Source organism: Protobothrops mucrosquamatus, unplaced genomic scaffold (assembly GCF_001527695.2).
Source record: "Protobothrops mucrosquamatus isolate PMUCROS unplaced genomic scaffold, P.Mucros_1.0 scaffold1759, whole genome shotgun sequence".
Classification (NCBI taxonomy): Eukaryota; Metazoa; Chordata; class Lepidosauria; order Squamata; family Viperidae; genus Protobothrops; species Protobothrops mucrosquamatus.
The window spans coordinates 144,039-165,398 of NW_015387899.1; the positions used below are offsets into that span (position 1 = coordinate 144,039).

Here is a 21,360-nt window from a genome sequence, read left to right on the forward strand (position 1 = left end):
CACCCTGGTGGCAAATTCAGAAAAGTGCAGAACTTCTTGGCCGTATGGCCGCACATAGACCTCAAACAATGGTACACCTCCCATGCGTTCTTGGAGTCTACAAACAGGTTCTTAAATTCACTCTTAAATATAAATGTAGGCATAACCTATTATATAAACCATCCGAGAACTTAAATGTTCATGTAAAAAGGACTAAGATTATCTAGTAACTAGTGCAGTGTATCAGTTTTCTTTCTTTCTTTCTTTCTTTCTTTCTTTCTTTCTTTCTTTCTTTCTTTCTTTCTTTCTTTCTCTCTGTATTTTTATTTAAATTAGCTAGACTTCATATGAATTACTTTTGACAGAACAGGTGCTGTATGAGCTACAGTAAAGTTTGCCTTCTCCATGTAACCGTGAATTTACCACTTTAAAAACGTTCACTAGAAAGCAAAGCTCCAGGATATTTCATTTCTGTTCCATAACAGAGAAATAACATCACTCTCATAGTACATTTTAGGCTCAAGCTAAAGGGACCTGGCCCAAGCTACAAGTGAAATCTGTGCCACACTGAACATGAACCACTCATTTTCAGTCTATGAGTTCCTCCATCATGCGGACTGACTACCATCCATTGGTAAAGACAAGGCTAGAATATTAGGTAAAGCACAATGTTTTACAAAAGGGTAGAGCTTCACTGGTCAGCACAGGAAATAAGCACTGGAGCCTGAGACATTTCTTTTGGCTGTCCATCACAGGGAAGAGGTGCTGTTCTCTGATTCCTACGAAGGAAGAATAGATGTAATGTTAACTCAGAGAACATACCATTTTTTATAACCAAACACTAAAGTATAGCAAAAGCTTATTTTACTAGAGTTTGATACAATGAATTTTTTTGTATACAGCAGACCAAATTTGGACAGTGATTTATGCCATTTGTGTGATGTATATGATGCAAATCACATCATGTGTATATTATGTGAACTGTAAATTACACAAATGATGTAATTTGTGCCATTTCTGTAATTAGGTCATCACACAAATGACTACATATCTACAATGTCCTATTCTTAGATTCAATAGATTTTCTTTAATAAACAATCCTTCTTCCAATTAGTCTGTTAAAGTAGGATGTCACTGTATAATCAATTATATTCAAAGTGCCAATTAGTAAGAGTAAAGTAAACTTGTTAAAACTAAATTACAAACTTTTGAGTTACAGATGCTTTGCTGAAGAAAGAAAGATAATCTCTTCCTTAAAAAAACTCCTACAATGTCTAGATGAAACACAGTTAACATATTGGGGATTAAGAAAAAGGGCTTCTAGTATTGGATTCCTGCATTGGGCAAGAGATTGAAGTAGATAAAATCATTTTGAATCATTGCATTTTATGATTCAATGATCTAAAAAGTTTGGTTTCCAAGTAATTTCTGTCATTTTAGAAATTGTGCTTTTCCTCTAAAAATAAGAGAACAGTACTAAATAGATACAGGATACTGAACTGAGGTAACTAGAAATCTGCCTTCACATTTATATTACATTCACACTATTTCCCACTAATCCTATTAATAAACCCACTCCTCGGTTTGGTGATAACATAATGCGCCAAGTGACCACACTAGCAAAATGGAAAGAACAGAAAAGGCATATTTCTGTGGACTTCAGTAGACAATACATTTGAGATTTTGAGTGTAGAGCTTACATAGAATACACACACAACTGGAAGGAATATTTGGAAAACAGCTCCTTAGCTTGTTTCCTCTTTCAAACTGTTTCCCTAAAAGTTTAGTAACACCCTCTCAAAGGGTGCTTTGTTTTAAACCGGGAAACTGAACTGCCTGGGCTAGTTATTAGGAATAGTTTTTGCTATATGAAAATCAAGGCCAATTTACTGTATTGTAGTTAGACAATACATGCAATGTCTCCACGACAAAACTGTCAGAAACCTGGCAAATACATATGCTTGGCAGATAACATTTTCTGCAAGAATATCTTGTATTCTCAATTTGCTTACTGTGGTAAATATAGAAAGATTTGCATTTCTTTCAGAATAGATTTGGAAATTTATATATACACATACATATATATAGTTGTGTAAGCAAGTAGAAAGAGTATGTTAATCCTATACTTTGGGAGGACACCAAATCTTTGTGAAAGCTGGCATAGTTTTAAGAAGCCATTTTCATAACTTTGTTCTTATTTTTTAATCTTTCCTTTCCCCCCTTAATATGGGAGTTGAATTTAAGCTAAATTCTAAATTTAAAACTGAATGTCTTGAATATATACAGTACACAGTAGGTTTCACCTCACTAATACAATTCTTAACACAAATATAGTGGTCATTCCTATTTCCATTGGCATGGATAATAAAGTTCGCATTTTGAATATCATTATAATTGTTTTCCAAACATTTTTTACAAAACTCCATTCTGATGAAAATTAAAATGCAATGTAACAATTCCCCAATGCTTAATGCAAAAAGGAAGTTAAAAACAAGCAAAAATAAAAATAAAATAAAATAAATGTTGAATGACACAAAGGTGTCACTTTGGCAGACCTAATAACACAGCCAGTAGAATACTTTTTTATCACCTCTATCTCTCCTTCTCAGTATTTTAGAAAACACTGACTGAAATTAAATTGATGTTCTAAGTTCAATAATTGTATTACTGACACACAAATCACATTTAAAAATGCTATCTTTGTAATTAAAGGGCATACAATATTATACAGTTTTTTTTAAAAAAAAACAACAATCTTTTTCGGCAAACAAAAAAGGTGCAAGAACAGTTTCCAAAGATGTACGCTTATGTACGTAAACATATGTATGACCATAACACATAAATATAAATACACACAAATTTTCATTTCAATATTTTAGTTACAAAAAGAAGTAAAACTTTGCAAGTTCTACATTTTTCTTTTTTGAAAAAGTATGTGAGTTTAAATTAATATGACTTAACAATATGCACCCTGTATCATTCTATTATATCAATGTTCATAGGAAATAATCCATGCAACCAAATTATTGGAAGAGGCAATTAGTACAAGAAAATATCACCTTCCCACTGCATTCTACATTCCAGGCCTTTCCTAGGTGCACCTTGAATTTACAGGCTGCCTTTTAGGAATTGGAAACGCTATAGCAGGGAAAAGAGAGATATACTTTCCCCTTATTGGAACAAAAAGATAAAGAAATTAATGGCATCACACAGTTACCGTATGATGTATGTACATGTGGAATGTCTAGCTAAAATGCTTCATGAGGCTCAAGTAAACATCTCTTGATCTGGGTGCTTAACTTTAGGCACAGCTACAGATATAAAAAGGCATAGTTCCTTTTAACTAGTATTTACCTGTGCACATTTTCCATTGCTGCTACCTCTGCTAAGGCAGCTAGACTGAAGAATGCAGATACAGATGGCATGTCTGATGTCATACTATGACTTTCTGCCAGATCGTTGTTTAGCAAGGATTCTTTACTGCACTCCATCCCTGTATTTAATGTTCTCTGAAGAGTATTCTGCAGATGCCCTTTTGGTTTTTCTTCTAAAAAGGAAGCAAAATAGCAAAGATTGTTTTAACAGAATCCAATCTTCCTTACACTGAGATGAAAATGAAATGTATTATTCGGTTTTTCTCTCTTTATAATCAAACCAATATGGAGACATACAACATAGAAACAAACCCAGTCAATCAATTCCCAATTCTATGTCCACTGAAGGAAAATATAGGAAAGCTTTTGTCCTTCTAATACTTACCGTGAGATTGTGCTACATTCCATAGTCTTTAGTATATTATAAAATGTTTTTAATTATACAGTATGTATCGTACTACATTTAAACAAGTCTTAATGTGGTACTTTATTTTTTTGCTAAGTAATTTAAGCATTATTATGACAAAAACTAAAACATATGCTTTTGAAATATGAATTTAAATGGACTAGAATTGGCCACGTTAGATCAGATGACTTACTAGGTATATCATAAGCCAAGAATGAAGGGACAAAGATACCGAAAAGAATAATACATCCAATAAAAGACAGGATCATAAATATAGTATTAGAAGAAAGGGAAATACATAAATATTAATTTTATACAAGATAATGGATAAGTAGAGATACAATGGCGGAAAATACTGAAGAATTCTATGGCAAACTGCAATAGGTGCATCATCCATGTCAAAATGAAAGTATTAAACCAAGTAGTCAATATAATATGTACCATAAGAATAATGAAAGGAACAAAGTATGCCTATTTTATGGAAAATAGAACCTGCAGAACTAAAAAGACACTGTAAACTTAAGTAGAAAAACATTCAAAAAGGAAAATATCCAAATAGCTGTTAGAAAAAGTGATCAAGGTATCCCAAAGAAAGTGGTAAAAGTTTGTGAGCCTTTGCTTTCAGCCCTACCTGGCCATTAACAACTGCAACTAAACAGTCTTTTGGAAGGATCTTAACTCCACAGAAATTAACAATAAGAGTTTCCTAAAGTAATTAAGATAGGAAGTAGGCAAACATAGTCTCTTTAAAAGATGCTGCATTCCTCCAGACCTCTCATATCTGCTGGAGAATAATGTTTTACAATCTCTTCAGAGGGAGCCAAATATAGGAGATCCTTGTCTTTTCAGTCCAGAGAAGACTTCTGAGGAGCTAATCCCTTCCTATTTTGACCACATTCATTGGTTCTACAAAAAGCCGAGTCATGCTCAGTCTGCCATCCTATCCCAAAAGTCAATGAATATGAAAATATATGAAAAGTAAAAAAAAAAATCCAACTTAGTATGAAGGCAAAGGCATTCTCAACTTGTATGTTTAATTAACTTAGAAGTGACAATGAAGAGATGAAGTTAGTAGACAGTTTTGTTTCTGGGATTCAGTGATAGATAAATATGGGCAGAGTGCTAGGAAATAAAGTATTGGTGTTTGAGATGAGCTAGATTTATTTTTAGAAAGTAATTTGGGCCATGTAGGCAATGTGAATTGCTTTATCAATTTTCTTCCAACAGCTTCAGATCAATGCTGAGGAAGACAGCTGCTCTCATCTTTCTTTGCCAATGCTGGCCAAAATACTTCTGGAGCTGGGTGGAATTAGCATTGTTTCCAATGGAGATACTCAGCCTGGGTAAGTTTTGGTCAGAGCTACTTGTCAACAAGTCTGACATGCCATTTGTCAACAAGTAGGACATGCCACTTGACTCTTCCCCAGCACTAGACAGCATCCTATACAAGTAAATTGTAGTCATAATCCTTATTGTGGTTGTAAGGAAGTCAGGAGTGCCTTCCTTCTGGCATAGCCAGAGCTTTTGATAAGTGCTAAAAGCATAACACTTGCTTCTCTCCCTTACTACTCACCGAAGCAACAGAGTGCAGTTGGACCCTTCTAGTATCACTCTGAGATAACTGGCAGCACTCACTGAAACCAATGACCCGGATGATCTTTGGTGCAATCTGAGGGGGCAGCAATTTGGCTGTCATTCTATGGTCACCACACCATGCAGATGATGCTGTGTGAGCTGAGTGACCTTTAGCCAGGTGTGTATGTATGGCTCCTGTAAGTGCTGGTCAAAGAAGACTCATCATAGCTTTCTCCATTATTGAAAAGCTTGGAGAGGGTCCTAAATAGGTATTGTTGCCATTTCTCCTTAGAAGCAAGGGATTAATGTAGCCTCCTAAAACAAGTATGGGAAGCTCCTTTATTTGAAGCTTTATTCAAAGCTTTGTATTCTTTGCAACTTGCAACCTAGATTATCCTAGAAAGGAATATAATGATAAATTGTAAAAAAAAAGTGACCACAAATATTTAAATAATTAAAGGAGTTGTCTTTCTAATAATAGCACCCAGCTGTAAAAGCTGGAACCTGAAAAAAGTGAAAAGAAGATAATTACTTTTAAATTATAGATTTTGATATGTTAATAAAAAGCACTACGAGCTGCAAGTAGAACCAATGAATTACATCTGACCAGATAAAGGTTTACTAATTGATGTGCATGTAATACAAGTATATGTTGGGCTAGGAAAAGAATGCTTATGCTCGGCAAGATTGAGGTAAATATAAGAGGAAAACAATATATATGATGGATGAAGGAGATCAAGTAGATTATCAAAATGTCCTTGGATCATTTATTACTGAAGAAAGGAAACCACAGTGGGCAATTGTCCATACAGTTGCTACAAGATGAACCTGCTCTATGCTAAGTAACTATGCTATCTAGTCACAAGACATAAAAGATTGCATGATTCATTATGTATAGTTTTCTTGATGTACATTGATCAAATAATAGGTATATATTTAATGAACTTAGCTTAATTCAGGATAGGTTTATTTCTTTTTAGACTTTTCAAAGAATACTGGAACAATCCCAGGAAAAAGAAATTCTATAAAATTACAATTCAAGAAAGTTTTGTACCAGAAATCTGGACCTTTTGATAAAAATATGAGGGCATATTTTTGGAATGGTCTAGTTCTTTCTTTAAGTTCTTTCTTAAATATACATATATTTTTTAAAAATTCTTTACAGACCACTTCGTTGTGAAACTGTATAACACTAACAGCACAAAATATATTCACTTGTACCAGTTGTTTAAACAACTAATAGCTTACAAACCTACATTTTTGCAATTTCTTTTTTGTTTCTATGATTCCTGGAACTCATAGACAAATTTGAGTAATGAATGAATTTGTAGTAGTAGTAAAAAAAATTAGTCATATTTACTTACCCAGATCTTGCTCTGCTGGTGAAACTCGACCATCTGCTGTTCGAACAAGATGTGTGATCTTGGTTTTCCTTGCTTTTCTCTTCTGACTTCCAACCAGTGGTTCTTGTATTACCACAAACTCTGGAATATTTAGAAGAAAGTTAGAGCTGTTATTTTTCCCTAACACCTCACTGGTGCTAGAATAAGGTTGCAGTGAAGCTACTTGACGGTTAGCAAAATATTCTACACAGATCTTTTAAGAAATTCTAAATAAATGTAAGGAGCTAAGGAGAAATCTATCTATGCAGTTTCAATAAGGGTTAAAAGAGTCACTACAGTAACTACAGTGACTCTTTTAACCCTTATTGAAACTGCATAGATAGATTACTCCTTAGCTCCTTACATTTATTTAATTGAGTCAAAGCTTTTATCTGCACACTAGAATTGGGGAGGGGCACTTTATTAGCAATGGTATTGTTCTATGAACATTTTTGATAGTTTTTTCAAAATACAGATAATGTTCTAATGATGACCATTTATTTAATGATATCCAAAGTTTTGATGACACTGAAAAACTTGGGAAACACTGGGAAGGTTGCACACTGGTAATGTGCAACCTTCCCAGGGGGCATCTGACATGGAAACTCAATAGAGGAAGCCACGTTCACTTAACAACCATGCAATTAGTGTAATTGCGGTGATTTGCTTAGCAACTGTGACAAAAAAGTAATAAAATTGGGTATGACTCAGTTAATGGTCATATTGCTTAGCAATGGAAATTCTGATTCCATCTGTGGTAGACAAAAACTACCTATAGGAACAATCTTTCAAATGTTGAGTATTTCATCCCACAAAAAGCAAATAAAAGTAACTTCATCTCAACTAAATTGGACTGTTTTCACATAAGCCACTCTATTAGAATTCTTCAAGTTGAATTATCTACTAATTTGTTTTATTTTCAGTATTTTTCATATGGGTTTCTCTACTTAAATAACATTAAATAACTGGTTTCTTCTTTCTGAGGAGAATGCTTTTAATTACATTTGCAGAGAAAAGAACTCATTTATGAGTAATTATAGAAGTACGGTATCTTAGCTGCAGAGACATGGCTTGATAACACAGTAAAGTACTGTAAAATATTAAATATCATATGAAGCAATGTATTGAATACCGAAGCAACATTAAAAATAGCTTAGTTAACCAATTTGTTTACAATCTTTTCCATTTTGTATATAAACTTGATTCTAGTTATGTATGAGAAAAGGAGTGAAGGAATATAGTTTCTAGTTGATTGGTAGGAAACCTATGACTCAGCAGCATTACTGACCTTCTTGGGTGGATGAATCTCTAGTTCTACAGGTATCATATATACTCTTGATTTAACTTTTGTTGGATTATATTTCTTGTGGCTAAACACTTTATAGTGTTATTTCATGAATCCTCATATGCCCTAATTGTCCAATACTTCACAAATATATATATTTGTTTTCCTTTTTCCTAGGGCTGAGAGAAAGTGACTAGCCCAAGGTTACTTTGTTGCTTCATGCCCAAGAAAGGACTAGAACTTAAAGAGTCTCCTGGTTTCTACCTGATGCCTTAACCACTCCACCAAATTATCTCTCTGAAAAGTTATCAGTAATGAATTATATATATTAGTAATGAATTATAAAACAGAAATATATTACACAAAACAGCCAGGAATTCCAGATTTGTCTTTTCTAGCCCTCTGAAATGCCAGGGGAAAAACAGGAAAAGAATGCAAAAATTCTGACATTCCTTCATCTATCTTCATGCATAAATGAACTTCTGACCTAAAAATGTGGATTTAAGAAAGTGAGTTTGCATTGCTATAAGCACTTACCTTTGTTAGATTTTGTTTGGTNCCGCCACCGCCAAGCTCTCCGCCGCCCGGCCCCATCTCGGCCCGGGCAGCCGCGGCCCTTCCCCGTCCTCCTGCTGCCGCTGCCGCCACCGCCAAGCTCTCCGCCGCCCGGCCCCATCTCGGCCCGGGCAGCCGCGGCCCTTCACCGTCCTGCTGCCGCTGCCACTGCGGTCCTTCGCCGCCTGGGCAGCCGCGCCTCTTCCCCGTCCTCCCGCTGCCGCCACCGCCAAGCTCTCCGCTGCCCGGCCCCATCTCGGCCCGGGCAGCCGCGGCCCTTCGCCACCTGGCCCCACCTTGGCCCGGGCAGCCACGCCCCTTCCCCATCCTCCTGCTGCCGCTGCTGCCAAGCTCTCCGCCGCCCGGCCCCACCTTTAAGTTTTTTCCTGAAATTTCCCTTAAAATGAAGGTGCGTGTTATACGCCGGTGCGTGTTATACGCCAATAAATACGGTATCTTAGCTGCAGAGACATGGCTTGATAACACAGTAAAGTACTGTAAAATATTAAATATCATATGAAGCAATGTATTGAATACCGAAGCAACATTAAAAATAGCTTAGTTAACCAATTTGTTTACAATCTTTTCCATTTTGTATATAAACTTGATTCTAGTTATGTATGAGAAAAGGAGTAAAGGAATATAGTTTCTAGTTGATTGGTAGGAAACCTATGACTCAGCAGCATTACTGACCTTCTTGGGTGGATGAATCTCTAGTTCTACAGGTATCATATATACTCTTGATTTAACTTTTGTTGGATTATATTTCTTGTGGCTAAACACTTTATAGTGTTATTTCATGAATCCTCATATGCCCTAATTGGCCAATACTTCACAAATATATATATTTGTTTTCCTTTTTCCTAGGGCTGAGAGAAAGTGACTAGCCCAAGGTTACTTTGTTGCTTCATGCCCAAGAAAGGACTAGAACTTAAAGAGTCTCCTGGTTTCTACCTGATGCCTTAACCACTCCACCAAATTATCTCTCTGAAAAGTTATCAGTAATGAATTATATATATTAGTAATGAATTATAAAACAGAAATATATTACACAAAACTGTGTTTTGTCGGTCCTTAAGGTCTAAACAGAAAAGATCGGGAGACTTTACGGTCCCCTTTTTGTCCTTTTCTTACGTTTTTAAGACTGTAAGGAAGTAGATAGAAGTACGTATTTACTTGAAGACTGGATTTTTACACCTAAATTCTTTCACTCAAACGTAACGATATTCGTGAATGGAAACAATCTAAAACAAACCACTACAGTGCAACTGCCAACTTTTTTCTTTTTTCTTGGTAGAGAGGCATTTTTACGATCAAATGTGATTGGACTGAATTGAGGAAGGCTGTTGAACTTTTTTTCAAATTCTTCTTCCAGCTTTGCTAAGCTAAAGATGTGAAAGCAGAAAACAAACAAATTAAAATAATGTAGATTTTATTATACTATGAAAATATTGAATAAAATAGGGGAGATGGTCCAGCCCTAAGGCCCAAGTGCTGGAGTCCTCCAGAGCTTGAATTCTCTTCCTACACACTATCTGGAACCATCCACTCATGAAGAAGCAGAACCATTAAAGAGGAGTGATTCCAACTCATTGGTGATCTAGAAGCATACTATTTTAATAGAATAGAAGGTGACCAAAATATTTAGCAGGGCCAGTAGGGCTGCATTCCCATATCCATGTATCAGTGTATCCATCAAGCAATATTAGGATTTGCTCCTGTTTAGGGCAGTTTTGCATGTATAATAATAATAATAATAATAATAATAATAATAATAATAATAATAATAATAATAATAATAATAATAATAATAATAATAATAATAATAATAATAATAATAATAATAATAATAAAAAGTTGGAAGGGACCTTGGAGGTCATCTAGTCCAACCCCCTGCTCAGGCAGGAAACCCTATACCATTTTGGACAAATGGCTGCCAGTCTCTTCTTAAAAACTTCCAGTGTTGGAGCATTCACCTCTTCTGGAGGCAGGTTGTTCCACTGGTTAATTGTTCTAACTGTCAGGAAGTTTCTCCTTAGTTCTAGGTTGCTTCTCTTCTTCATTAGTTTCCATCCGTTGCTTCTTGTCCTGCCTTCAGGTGCTTTGGAGAATAGCTTGACTCCCTCTTCTTTGTGGCAGTCCCTGAGATATTGGAACACTGCTATCATGTCCCCCCTCGTCCTTCTCTTCATTAAACTAGACATTCCCAGTTCCAGCAACCATTCCTTAGTATACAAATGATTTCCCATGTCTTGCACTTTTAATGTAGGTACAATATATACTTGCGGATTAACCCATCTGTAGATAAGCTAACCCTTGAATTTTTAATCAAAACTGTTAATCAAAATACCATGAAAAAGATACCCCGGATTAGCCTCAAAATTACTTTATGTATTTTAATTTTAATTTTTGATAGTCATAATTATATAATAATTATATTGTTATAATTATTTCATAATTATCTGTGAACGACATTTTTTCATGGTATTTTAGTTTAAAAAATCAAGAATAAGCTTATCTGTGAGTAAATACGGGTACTTTAGAAAATTACTAGTGTATATATTTGCAGATAAGCCCACCTGGAAATAAGTAAAACACAGTTTGGGGGATGTATTTTGGAACCTAAAATTCTTGACTTATCCATGAGTATATAGGATATACATGTATGCATGTATATACTTGAAAACAGTTCACTATGGTTTGACTTGTTTCAAATCTAAATCTTGTACATCATTTTTGCAAACCTAAAATTTACAAATCAAAGGAATTGTGACCCAGATAGTATAGGCCGAAACTGACAAAAGTGACAAAAATTACATAAATAAGCAAGATACCTGTTTAACAAGATGTTTCATTTTTAATGATTACTATACTATTCTGAAAATGACTTGTACCCTTACATTACTTGTACCCTTATCACTTACCCCAAAACAATGTCTTCCTTTGGCTTGCTTCTTTTTAACTTTTTGTTCCCACTTGTCCCACTTAAGGAAAATGCCCAAGTTTCTTCATTCCAGCATCCTTCCTGATCAGAGTTGCCACCTTTCCCTGAGCTTCGTTTTCCTAAGAAAGTAAGTAGGAACAAGAAAAATTGCATGGAGATTACTGGGAAACTTTATAATAGAGACACACTAGAAACATAATATATTGCTTTTTGCTAAGTAGGATGACTGATTCATCTAGCTAGATATTCCATCAGAGACTATTGTAAGACTCACAAAATCATTACATCATTATTTAATATGGCAATTTCTAAGCAAGTCCCATGAATTGATATAACTAGTATAATTTAATGCTAATTAGTAAATATGAACCTAGAACTAAGGAATGAAAGAAAATAATCTGCTTAAAATAACAAATATATCAACAGCGATCATTGTTTAATAATTCATACTGTTAGCATTTTACAGCCTTCATATAAAGCTTTACTAAGCAACTGGATATCTACTATGCTTGAGGCTAAAAATGGGAATGTATGTTTAAAAAAACCCTGCACATATTCCTAACTATGAACTGCAAAGAGACTCACACAAACAAATATACAAAGGGAAATTGAATATTAACTTAGGCACTCTCCTTTCTATGTATTGAAAATTATAAACTAATACAATTGGATACAAAAATCTTTTCATGTCATAGTAAGCAGGATTTATTCAGATTCCAGTTTGCTTGAAACTAAAGGCTAATTAATCCCTGGGTGGAAAACTATCTTGGAATCCTATGAATCTATGTAAAAAAGTGAGACAGAACTGTAAGCAATGAAGAAATAAATGCATTCTTAAAAGATTTTTGCATATGCTCCATAAATCTAGTACAATGGTTGTGGATACTGGTTTTTTTTTTTTAAAAAAAAATAGTACAATGTTCAGCCTAAATAAGCAACCATTTATATAATGGCAAATGTATAATAGCAAATATCTTTCCTTATTTTGAGGGATACTGCCATGGTATGAAAGCATCTTTTCTGATTAATATCTAGGAATGTAGAAGGACAATTTGAGATGTGAATTAAGAACAGTCCTCTGAAATACCAATTATTCATTATGATATGAAGGTTAGCTACATTCTAATAGAATTGGAAAGTATGTGGAGAAGGTTATCAATGACATAAAATGGCATTAGGTGCTGCGGTAAAAAAAAAGAGCATAACTTCAAGAACTGGTATTTTAGGTGCACTGTTGTACATTATAGTGTACACCTAAAATACCAGTTCTTGAAGTTATGTTTTAAGTATCACCAAGGTGATTGAATATTTTGGAAAATAATCAAATATTCATTTGATATGTCTTAGTTTGAACTTCCTAGCCTCTCCTTTTTGTCTCATCTGGAACAAGCCTTTGCTTTGAATTTGAACCACATGGCACTGTTAAAAGTGTTATAAATAAGTAATTAAAATCATGGAGAGAAAATATGCAGCCGTTTGCTATTATCACTGACGCATATTCTAGAAACAAGCTCACTAAAAGCAGACTTATTGTCAAAGACTAGAAGGAATTATATTCAATTTACTTTGAATAATGAAACATAAAAAACAATTATGTTATGGGTTTTAAAATTTTGAGACAGACATATTAAAAGCCAAATACCTCTGTCAACATTGGAACGCAGAGATGTAAGCATGCCTTCTGACACCAGAGTTTTGTACAGAGCACCTTTGCAAGCTCTTTCAGATTTTCTTGAGCCGCAAATTTCTGCCTTTTTATTACAGTCATTGTCTTCAATTTTTACTTGATCTGGTAAACTCTGTGATATTATATCCTCTGTTGGGGTTAGAACATCTGATGTTGTGTTTTCAGATACTTCAAATGGTACATCCTTGTTATCTTTAATGCTAAAAAAATCAGGAGGCTTTGATTCTTTGGCGGTCTCTAAACATTTTTCTTTCAGTGATCTTTTTTCTTTTGATTTTACTTTCTTCTTTGGCGACTTTGTGTCCAAAATATTCCCCTTTACTGCAGAAGAAAGGCGAATTTTCTTATGGGACATTTCTGTAAGTCTCTCTGTCCCCCAGTCCCCTTTTGCAACTGCTTCAATAGTATAAATGACACTCTCAATGTCTGATTCGGAAGACTGCCTCTTTTTGCAAGTCTTTTTAGGATTACATTTCTCAAGTCCTTGTCGGTCCACTTTATTTTTCTTCTTTTTCTTCTTCAGCTTTTCTGGTTTGTTTAATCCTAAAATGCTGATGTCAGCTACTGATGTCAGCTCATGGGAACAGCATGCAGGATCTTTTGCTGTTGCACTGTCATGTCCAGCTAATGCAATGCTGTTCAAAGCTGGATCTGAAATATGCACACACCTTGTCACCTCCTCAAAAACTCCAGTCTTTGTCTTTTCATGTTCTTGTCCCTTCATTTTCTGAGATTTTTCTGTTTTTACTTTTGCTCTCTCCGGATCTTCGACTTTCATCTGTTCAGATGCTTCCAGTGTTTTGACAATCCTGGCTGTTTCAGGTTTTGCCTTTCCAGATTCTCTCACTTTTACTTCCTCAGATGCAAGGCACATCTGAAACAAACTCCAATATTAATTCTCCTTTATTATGGAATTTTAAAAATTGTGTAACAGTTCTATAAATTACTCTAGCACTAGTAGACTCATTTTAGTAGCAGTGTATTCTATATTTCCTATACTATATACCATGGAAGATACATTTAACAAAAACACTCTTGTGTCTTCATGTTGATCGCACTGAACTCTTTGAAAGTTGGGAATATATAAATCTTATACAAATACTTTGGAACAAGTATGCATTACACTAGTAAATTAACTGTCTACAATGGTAAACACATTATATTCAATTATGTACTCTTAGCAATCTGGTAGCAAAATCATTGAATGGCATAGGGAAAATGCTCTTATTTCAATTTCAATTAAGCTGTATGAGTTCTGAAAAAACATTGAAATTTAATTTCATTAGCTCTAGAGTACATGCATAATACCTTTAATTTCTGTATGGTATATACATGGAACCCAACTTAAGAGTTTTTAAATAATAGCTATACTTCAGGAACTGATCCAACATGTCAGTTTTAGACTCAGTTTCATCTCAAAGATGTTGCTATTTAAATTATTGCAAAGAAGAAAATATAAAGGGTATAATACTATTTTATTGGTATAAGCTAATAAAATGGCAGTGATAGCTTTGCTGATATTCTTTCAGAGTTTCATATTTAAAATGCTTTCATAAAAGCATAAAATTCTTAATTTAATAAATCTTTGCAGCTTGAGTTTGTCAGCCTGCTACATTTGCCCCAAAGTTGGTGGGATGTAAAAAGGATTATGCTGACTTGTGAGAGTCTGTCTCTGTGCAGATTCTGTCCTCCATAGAATAATATGAGTATGCTTAGTTTAAAACTAGGCTCTGGTTTCATTTATGACATACTAGCTTACATTGCTGCATATCTGACACAATGATGAATACTGAGCTAAAATTAATCGTTCAAAGACAAAGTTTCCACTGTTTAATAAGAAAAATGAAGTGAATGATAACAAACTATACATGAATGCCAAAAATACTACAGTTGAGTAGATAGTATTTTAAAAAAGGACATTAAAAAAGTGGAGTAAATACAAAATATAACTGACATATAAATAAAGTATCTTGGTTTGATCATGTGGACAGAATTAATGAGAATCAAATGTATAAAGAATGAGTGGCTCCAGAGGATGCGAAGGATTAAGAAAGTTGGAATTGATGATATCCATAAAAAGATAGAGGTAAAGAAATTTAAATAGCAAAAGGCAGCTCATGCAATTTGTAAGGCTAGAAAGTACAGGTAGTCCTCAACTTACGACCACAATTGAGACCAAAATTTCTGTTGCTAAGCAAGACATTTGTTAAGTGAATTTTGCCGCATTTTACAACCTTACTTGCCACAGTTGTTAAGTGAATCACGGCAGTTGATAAATTAGTAAAATGGTTGTTAAGTGAATCTGGCTTCCCCATTGACTTTGCTTGTCAGAAAATCACAAAAGGGATCACATGGCCTTGGGACACTGCAACCATCATAAATATGAGTCAGTTGCCAATTTTGATCATGACTGTGGGGAATGCTGCAAGGGTCATAGGCAAAAAAAATGGTCATAGGTCACTTTTTTCAGTGCCATTGTAACTTTGAATGGTCATTAAATGAACTGTTGTAAATCAAAGACTATCTGTATGGAGAAGTAGAGTGAATGGTATTGGTTTTAGTTATATTTCTTTTTTATTTTTATCTCACGTCTTTAAATTGTTTGGTTTATTATTTTTTATTATGTTTGTGTTTTGTATAATACTGCTTTTTCTTAAGAAGAAGAACACAATGTGCTATTACATATTATGTATATGTAATAAATTTCTTGCATAGGATCTAGCCTGCAGTATTTTATTGTACATTGAGTGCATTGAATTTACTCTGATTTTTATCACTTTTGTTTTTAAAAGTTGCACACATGAAAATAACAGTAAAACTATATTATACATGTTGTCTGAAAAATATATGATTTATTGGCACTTGGTTGCTTCCTCAGTGCAAATATGTAGATATGTGCTACGTACCAAAACAGACTTATATGCAATTTCAATGAATTATAGATTTATGTTCATGTTCAATTAGGTCTAAAATCTTATATTACAACACTCAAGGAAGGTTCTTTACAATTATTTTCTTTTCCCTTTCTGACCAAATCTTGAAATGTACATTTGAGGAATTAATTCAACATAAAAAACAAGAATTTACCCCTATTTGTTTGCTACCTTTACTGAGAGCTATAAATCACCAACTGTGGAAGAACTGTGGAAGAGGGCAAAGTATATAGCTTAAACAATAAGAAGATGTTTTTAGAAAGTAATTTATTCTTGATTAACTACTACCTCTGAGACACTGACAGGCTTGAGAATGGTAGGGTGAGATAGAGATCATCTGTCTGGATACAACTTTAGGACACTCATGTGTGGAAGCAAAAGAGCTAAAAGGGGATTGTGCCCTTGGCATACTGCTTTGGGACATACTGGGAAAAGGATGCCCTATTGTTTAGTGTTTGGATGGATTTAAGAATCACACTCTCTGAATGAGAAATAGTTTCCACGACTTCTCTTTTATGATCTGCAACTGGTCAAGGCCCATAAATATCTAGTGATAAGCGATACAACTTATGCATGCATCATTATATAAACTTCTTCCTTTAAAGATATGAAATGTTTAAAACTATTTAAGAGAAATCCTGTATGCAATTTACAATTATGCTCTACTCAGTAGGCTACCTCTTCTTAAAGCTAGCTGTTTGTAACTTCTTGATATTACAGAGACTACATGCCTAATGGTTAGACAAGATAAATCTAGATTCTTGGCATGAACAGTAATTTAGGCTTCTATAAACAACAATGCTAATTATGTCTGTACTATAGCTCTATTTCCTAGACTTTGGCAACCAGTATCATTCAGCTTCTATTTCCCAAATGTACCAGTAGTAATTAAGCCACAGGATTTTAATACTACCTCTGCCAACTGAAACAATGCTGATGTCCCACATTGTTTTGTTAATTCAGAAGGACCTGAATGGGATGTACTTGATGAGATCTAAAGTAGAAATAAAGAAAGTGAGGGGTTGAAGCAGATAATATCACACAGTCACTGATAAAGTTGCATCTTCAAGGTGAACACTAAATGTCTAGGGAAGCTTCAAATTTGACAGCAATATTTGGAATATAATTTAATACTGGAGTTCCATAGAAATAAAAAAATATTCCATCAACTAGGTTCAATTTCAATTCAGTTTTGATGACAAGAATTAAAGGATTATATCACTACAAAGGAAACTTAAATTTAAAAGTTACACAACTATGCAAATGGAAATTGCAACCGTTTTTTGTTTTCACGGTAGTTCATTTAAATTTTATGTATACATAAATTAGATGCAATGAACCCATGCACTTGAATTCCAAGAGCATCAGCTATTAGCATTTCTCCTCTTTTTTTTCCTCCTTCCATTTAAAGGAAAAAAAGGACTTTTCTGTGAACTGTGTTTAAACCATGCTGTTAAAATTAATTAGGTTTGAAATGGCATAGGAGGTGTAGTTGACTTATAGACTCTGTATTATTGAGATTTCATGCTATATTTAGTATGATTATTATTACTGCTCTTGATATTTATCTTGTTTGGGGTACTATTGTCTATATTGACTTTTATATCATTTATATTATATTTATTTGATTTGACTATTGTGTGACATTTTGAATTAATATGCTGTGGGGGAAAAATATTCTGTAAGATTATATAGACTGATGAGTGAGAATAAAACAAAAGTATAGGAAAAATGATTGGATCATGGCCCAAGTATGAAAAAGAATAGTGACTAGAATTTATTTGCTAAGGAAAAGTTATGTTTATTTAAAATACCTGGCTCAAGCGAGCAGTCTATTAATGTGTAAATATGGCAAATGAATTTATCTGAAAACATGAGTTGATTGTTGAAAGCTGAGAGAATTAGGGAGGGATGCAAGATTGATGAAAGGTTCTCAACTCTGACTAGCTTTTGGGGAAAATGAATATAATCAAAACAAACAAAAAAAGAAACTTAGAGTGAAAACAGAACTGCAAGGATAGAAAATGCTGGCCTATATGAAAGAGTATTAACGACAGGCTAATCTTGTAAAAGAAAGAACGTGAAAGAAGATAATATGGGAACTACTTGAGACAGAATGAAAGGAATTATGTTACAAAGTGCCAAAGAAATAAGACAAGGATGCTTGGTGTGGATGAAGAAAAATTCATATAAAGAACGAAGTTGGAATATGTTGTACAACATGGATATAGATGAAACTATAACTGCAAAGACACCCTGGTCTTGAAAAAAGAATTCTGATGCAAATAAAATGTTTTGGGAAAAATGAAGGGAACTAAACCAAGAACCTCCAACAGAGTAAATGAGGACAAAAATAACACTGATGAAATAACTTGAAATGAAGTGAATGGAAATAAAAGTAAAACTGGTGAAAAGATCTAAAATGAACTTTAAGTTAGAAAATGTTGAAAAGAATATTTTAAAAATTTATGTGGGGATAATATTGATGTTTATTTAGTTATATATCAAAATTCCCATCTCTCTCACAGAATGATATGTTGAAAAAGTGATTTAAATTAATTCTACAAAATGCTAGAAAAATATATGAATGAATTCATTAACACCGTGAAAAAGTAAAAAATAATATGGCTGCAGATGTAAACAGTATATTAAAGAAACAATAAAATACAGATGTAGTTTGTTGATGGAGTTTTGATAGTTTGTTGTTTAACCAGTGAAGATAGTTATCTGTTTCTGACTACTGAAAAAAAATCATTATTGTTACTTATGAAAAAGGTATCTGAAGAATTTTGATGCAAAGAGAAAAACAAATGACAGGGAGCAAAATTTGGAAATGCAAAATGGCTTTATGCCAGACTAATAAAAGTGCAGATCAGCTTTTTGGCCACTTGAAAAATAAATGGAAAAAAATTAATTCTAGTCTAGTAATTAAGAAAAATATGATGAAGATGAAAATATTATGATATATTCTGCATGAATATGAAAATTAGTTGCTGAATGTGAAAAGAGCAGGATATGATGGTTTTAAAACACATAAGAGAATAAATGGAATATTTCATCAGTGGTCCAACACTGAACATGGGGGAAGACAAACTATGTTATACTTTCTTTCTTATTTAATGCATTTACAGAAACAAGTAAAAGAGATGCTTCTCATGATGTTAAAGGTGTATCAATTAGGGTTGTTAACATGTCTGTACTATTAATATTAATAACAATAATAATGATAATAAAGAAGTTGGAAGGGACCTTGGAGGTCATCTAGTCCAACCCCTGCTCAGGCAGGAAACCCTATACCCATGGTGGCGAACCTATAGCACGCATGCCACAGGTGGCATGCAGAGCCCTCTCTGTGGGCATGCGCTTTGTCGCCCCAGTCTTAGTCCTTCAGCTGGGTTTTATAAAACCTTTTTGCTTTAGGTCTTCGCCATGGTGTGCAAAAAAAACCCAGGTTCAATCAATCAATTTCAACTTCTCACGGGAAAAAAAAGATCTCACAAAGTTGGAATTGATTGATTGAACTTTTTAGTCCCAACCAGTCTGCCGTCATCACTGAAGCCATGCCCACCCAATGGGTCATGCCCACCCAATGGGCCATGCCCACCCAGCACCCGACAATACCTAAGTGGGTTTTGGATTGCAGTTTGGTCACTCAGTCTCTAAAAGTTTTGCCATCACTGCCCTATACCATTTCAGACAAATGGCTGTCCAGTCTCTTCTTAAAGACTTTCAGTGTTATATGCAGATGATGTCAGGTTTGGGGCTGCTAAATCAAATGATTTGTGGTAAACCTTAGGTAGACTGTATGATGCAACGTAGGATGTGAACAAAAAAATTAAATAAAATTATCAAAAATTAAGAGAACTGCATGACAGGAAAAACTTAGTGAAGTGGTATATTGCATTATTCAATGTCAAAAATGTAGAGCAAATTGGCAGAATGTTTATTGAAGATATGAAAATGAATAGAGAAATTTTGACACAGACAGTGCTAGCTGAAAGCTATGGCTTATTGTGAGGAATTAATGTTCATTGAAAGAAGTAATAGTCTGTGAATAACAGCTTCTGTCCACTTTGATATATGGAAATGAGAATTAGGTATGCCAAGAATTAGCAAAATTTATTGATTCAAAAAAGGAATGTTTGGGAGAATACTAGGATGTGTCATTCTAAAGCATGCTGTATGGTCATAGTGGAAGCAAGTATGATCTGCAAGCATGTAAAGGTAATTTACAGAGAGGTAATTTACCCAATGGTACTGAGGTTAAACCAATATTCATTATACTTTCCATCATCTTATCTCTGCCCTTAATTGCTTTTTCTTGTTACGTATTACTGTTGTTCTATACCGTGCATGTTACCTTTTCTGAAGGGAATAGCATGCCTGTTACATGGTTTTTATACAATTTTATCTTTTATGATAAACTCCAACTAATTATTCACTGCCTGTTATTGGTTGGTGTAAAGTGAAATGAATAAATAAAATAGCATATGTTAAATCCAAATGATTTCAAAGTAATATTACATTTGTTTTATATTTAATGAACAAAATATTAATTAAACTTATTAACATATTTTATACTTTCCTCAGTATGATTTATTCTGATTTTTCATTAGGAACTGTTTTGGCCATTATGTACTATATTATGGAAGACTGTGATGTTTGTGCAGTAAACCTGTTAATTTATTATAATTTGCTTACAATTTATATGTCTAAGACTGCCCAGTTACCAACAATTCTGTTGAAACAAGCTATGCAAGTATATGTGGCAGTTAGATGGTTTGACATGCAGCTCTCTGCTGCATGTACATATGTGCAGACTTAGTAGCATATGAATACTTCATAATGTGGAAGACAGGACCATGAGGGACTAAAAAAGAGTCTCTTAATGTCAAACAAGTCTAAATCTCTAGCCCCAGATCCCCCTTCTTTCTTTGTTAAACAGTCCTAAATATTTTTTTTGCTTTATTGAAAAGCAAGGAACCATATATATAGATTCACTCTGTACTCTACACAAGATATCTAGAGGTTGATCAAAGATTCAAAGTTTGGCAGCAAAAATGTAGCTGAAATATGACCTTAGGTTCTCCATTGTAAAGGGGTGGTAAGGACTGCGTAGTATAGAAAATGTATAGAAAAATCAAAAGTATCATAAGATTCTCTATACCAAGATTGATAAAACTTTCAGAAATCATATAATAAGGGCTGCATTGTTAAGAGTTTGGCAAAAATATTTTTTT

At 34.0% G+C, this 21,360-nt stretch overlaps 1 protein-coding gene across 1 annotated transcript in view; it reads right to left on the bottom strand.

Moving 5' to 3' along the window:
* Nucleotides 1-300: 300 nt before the first annotated feature.
* BBX (BBX high mobility group box domain containing) overlaps nucleotides 301-21,360 on the bottom strand; it is a 106,724-nt gene continuing 85,664 nt past the window's right edge. The window contains exons 11-18 of the mRNA XM_029285484.1: nucleotides 17,034-17,114; nucleotides 13,143-14,061; nucleotides 11,481-11,619; nucleotides 9,812-9,941; nucleotides 8,539-8,566; nucleotides 6,699-6,818; nucleotides 3,334-3,526; nucleotides 301-758 (exon numbers count right to left, since the gene is read on the bottom strand). Of these exons, the coding sequence (XP_029141317.1) occupies nucleotides 671-758; nucleotides 3,334-3,526; nucleotides 6,699-6,818; nucleotides 8,539-8,566; nucleotides 9,812-9,941; nucleotides 11,481-11,619; nucleotides 13,143-14,061; nucleotides 17,034-17,114 (1,698 nt within the window). The 3' untranslated portion in view covers nucleotides 301-670. The remainder of the gene's footprint in view (nucleotides 759-3,333; nucleotides 3,527-6,698; nucleotides 6,819-8,538; nucleotides 8,567-9,811; nucleotides 9,942-11,480; nucleotides 11,620-13,142; nucleotides 14,062-17,033; nucleotides 17,115-21,360) is intronic.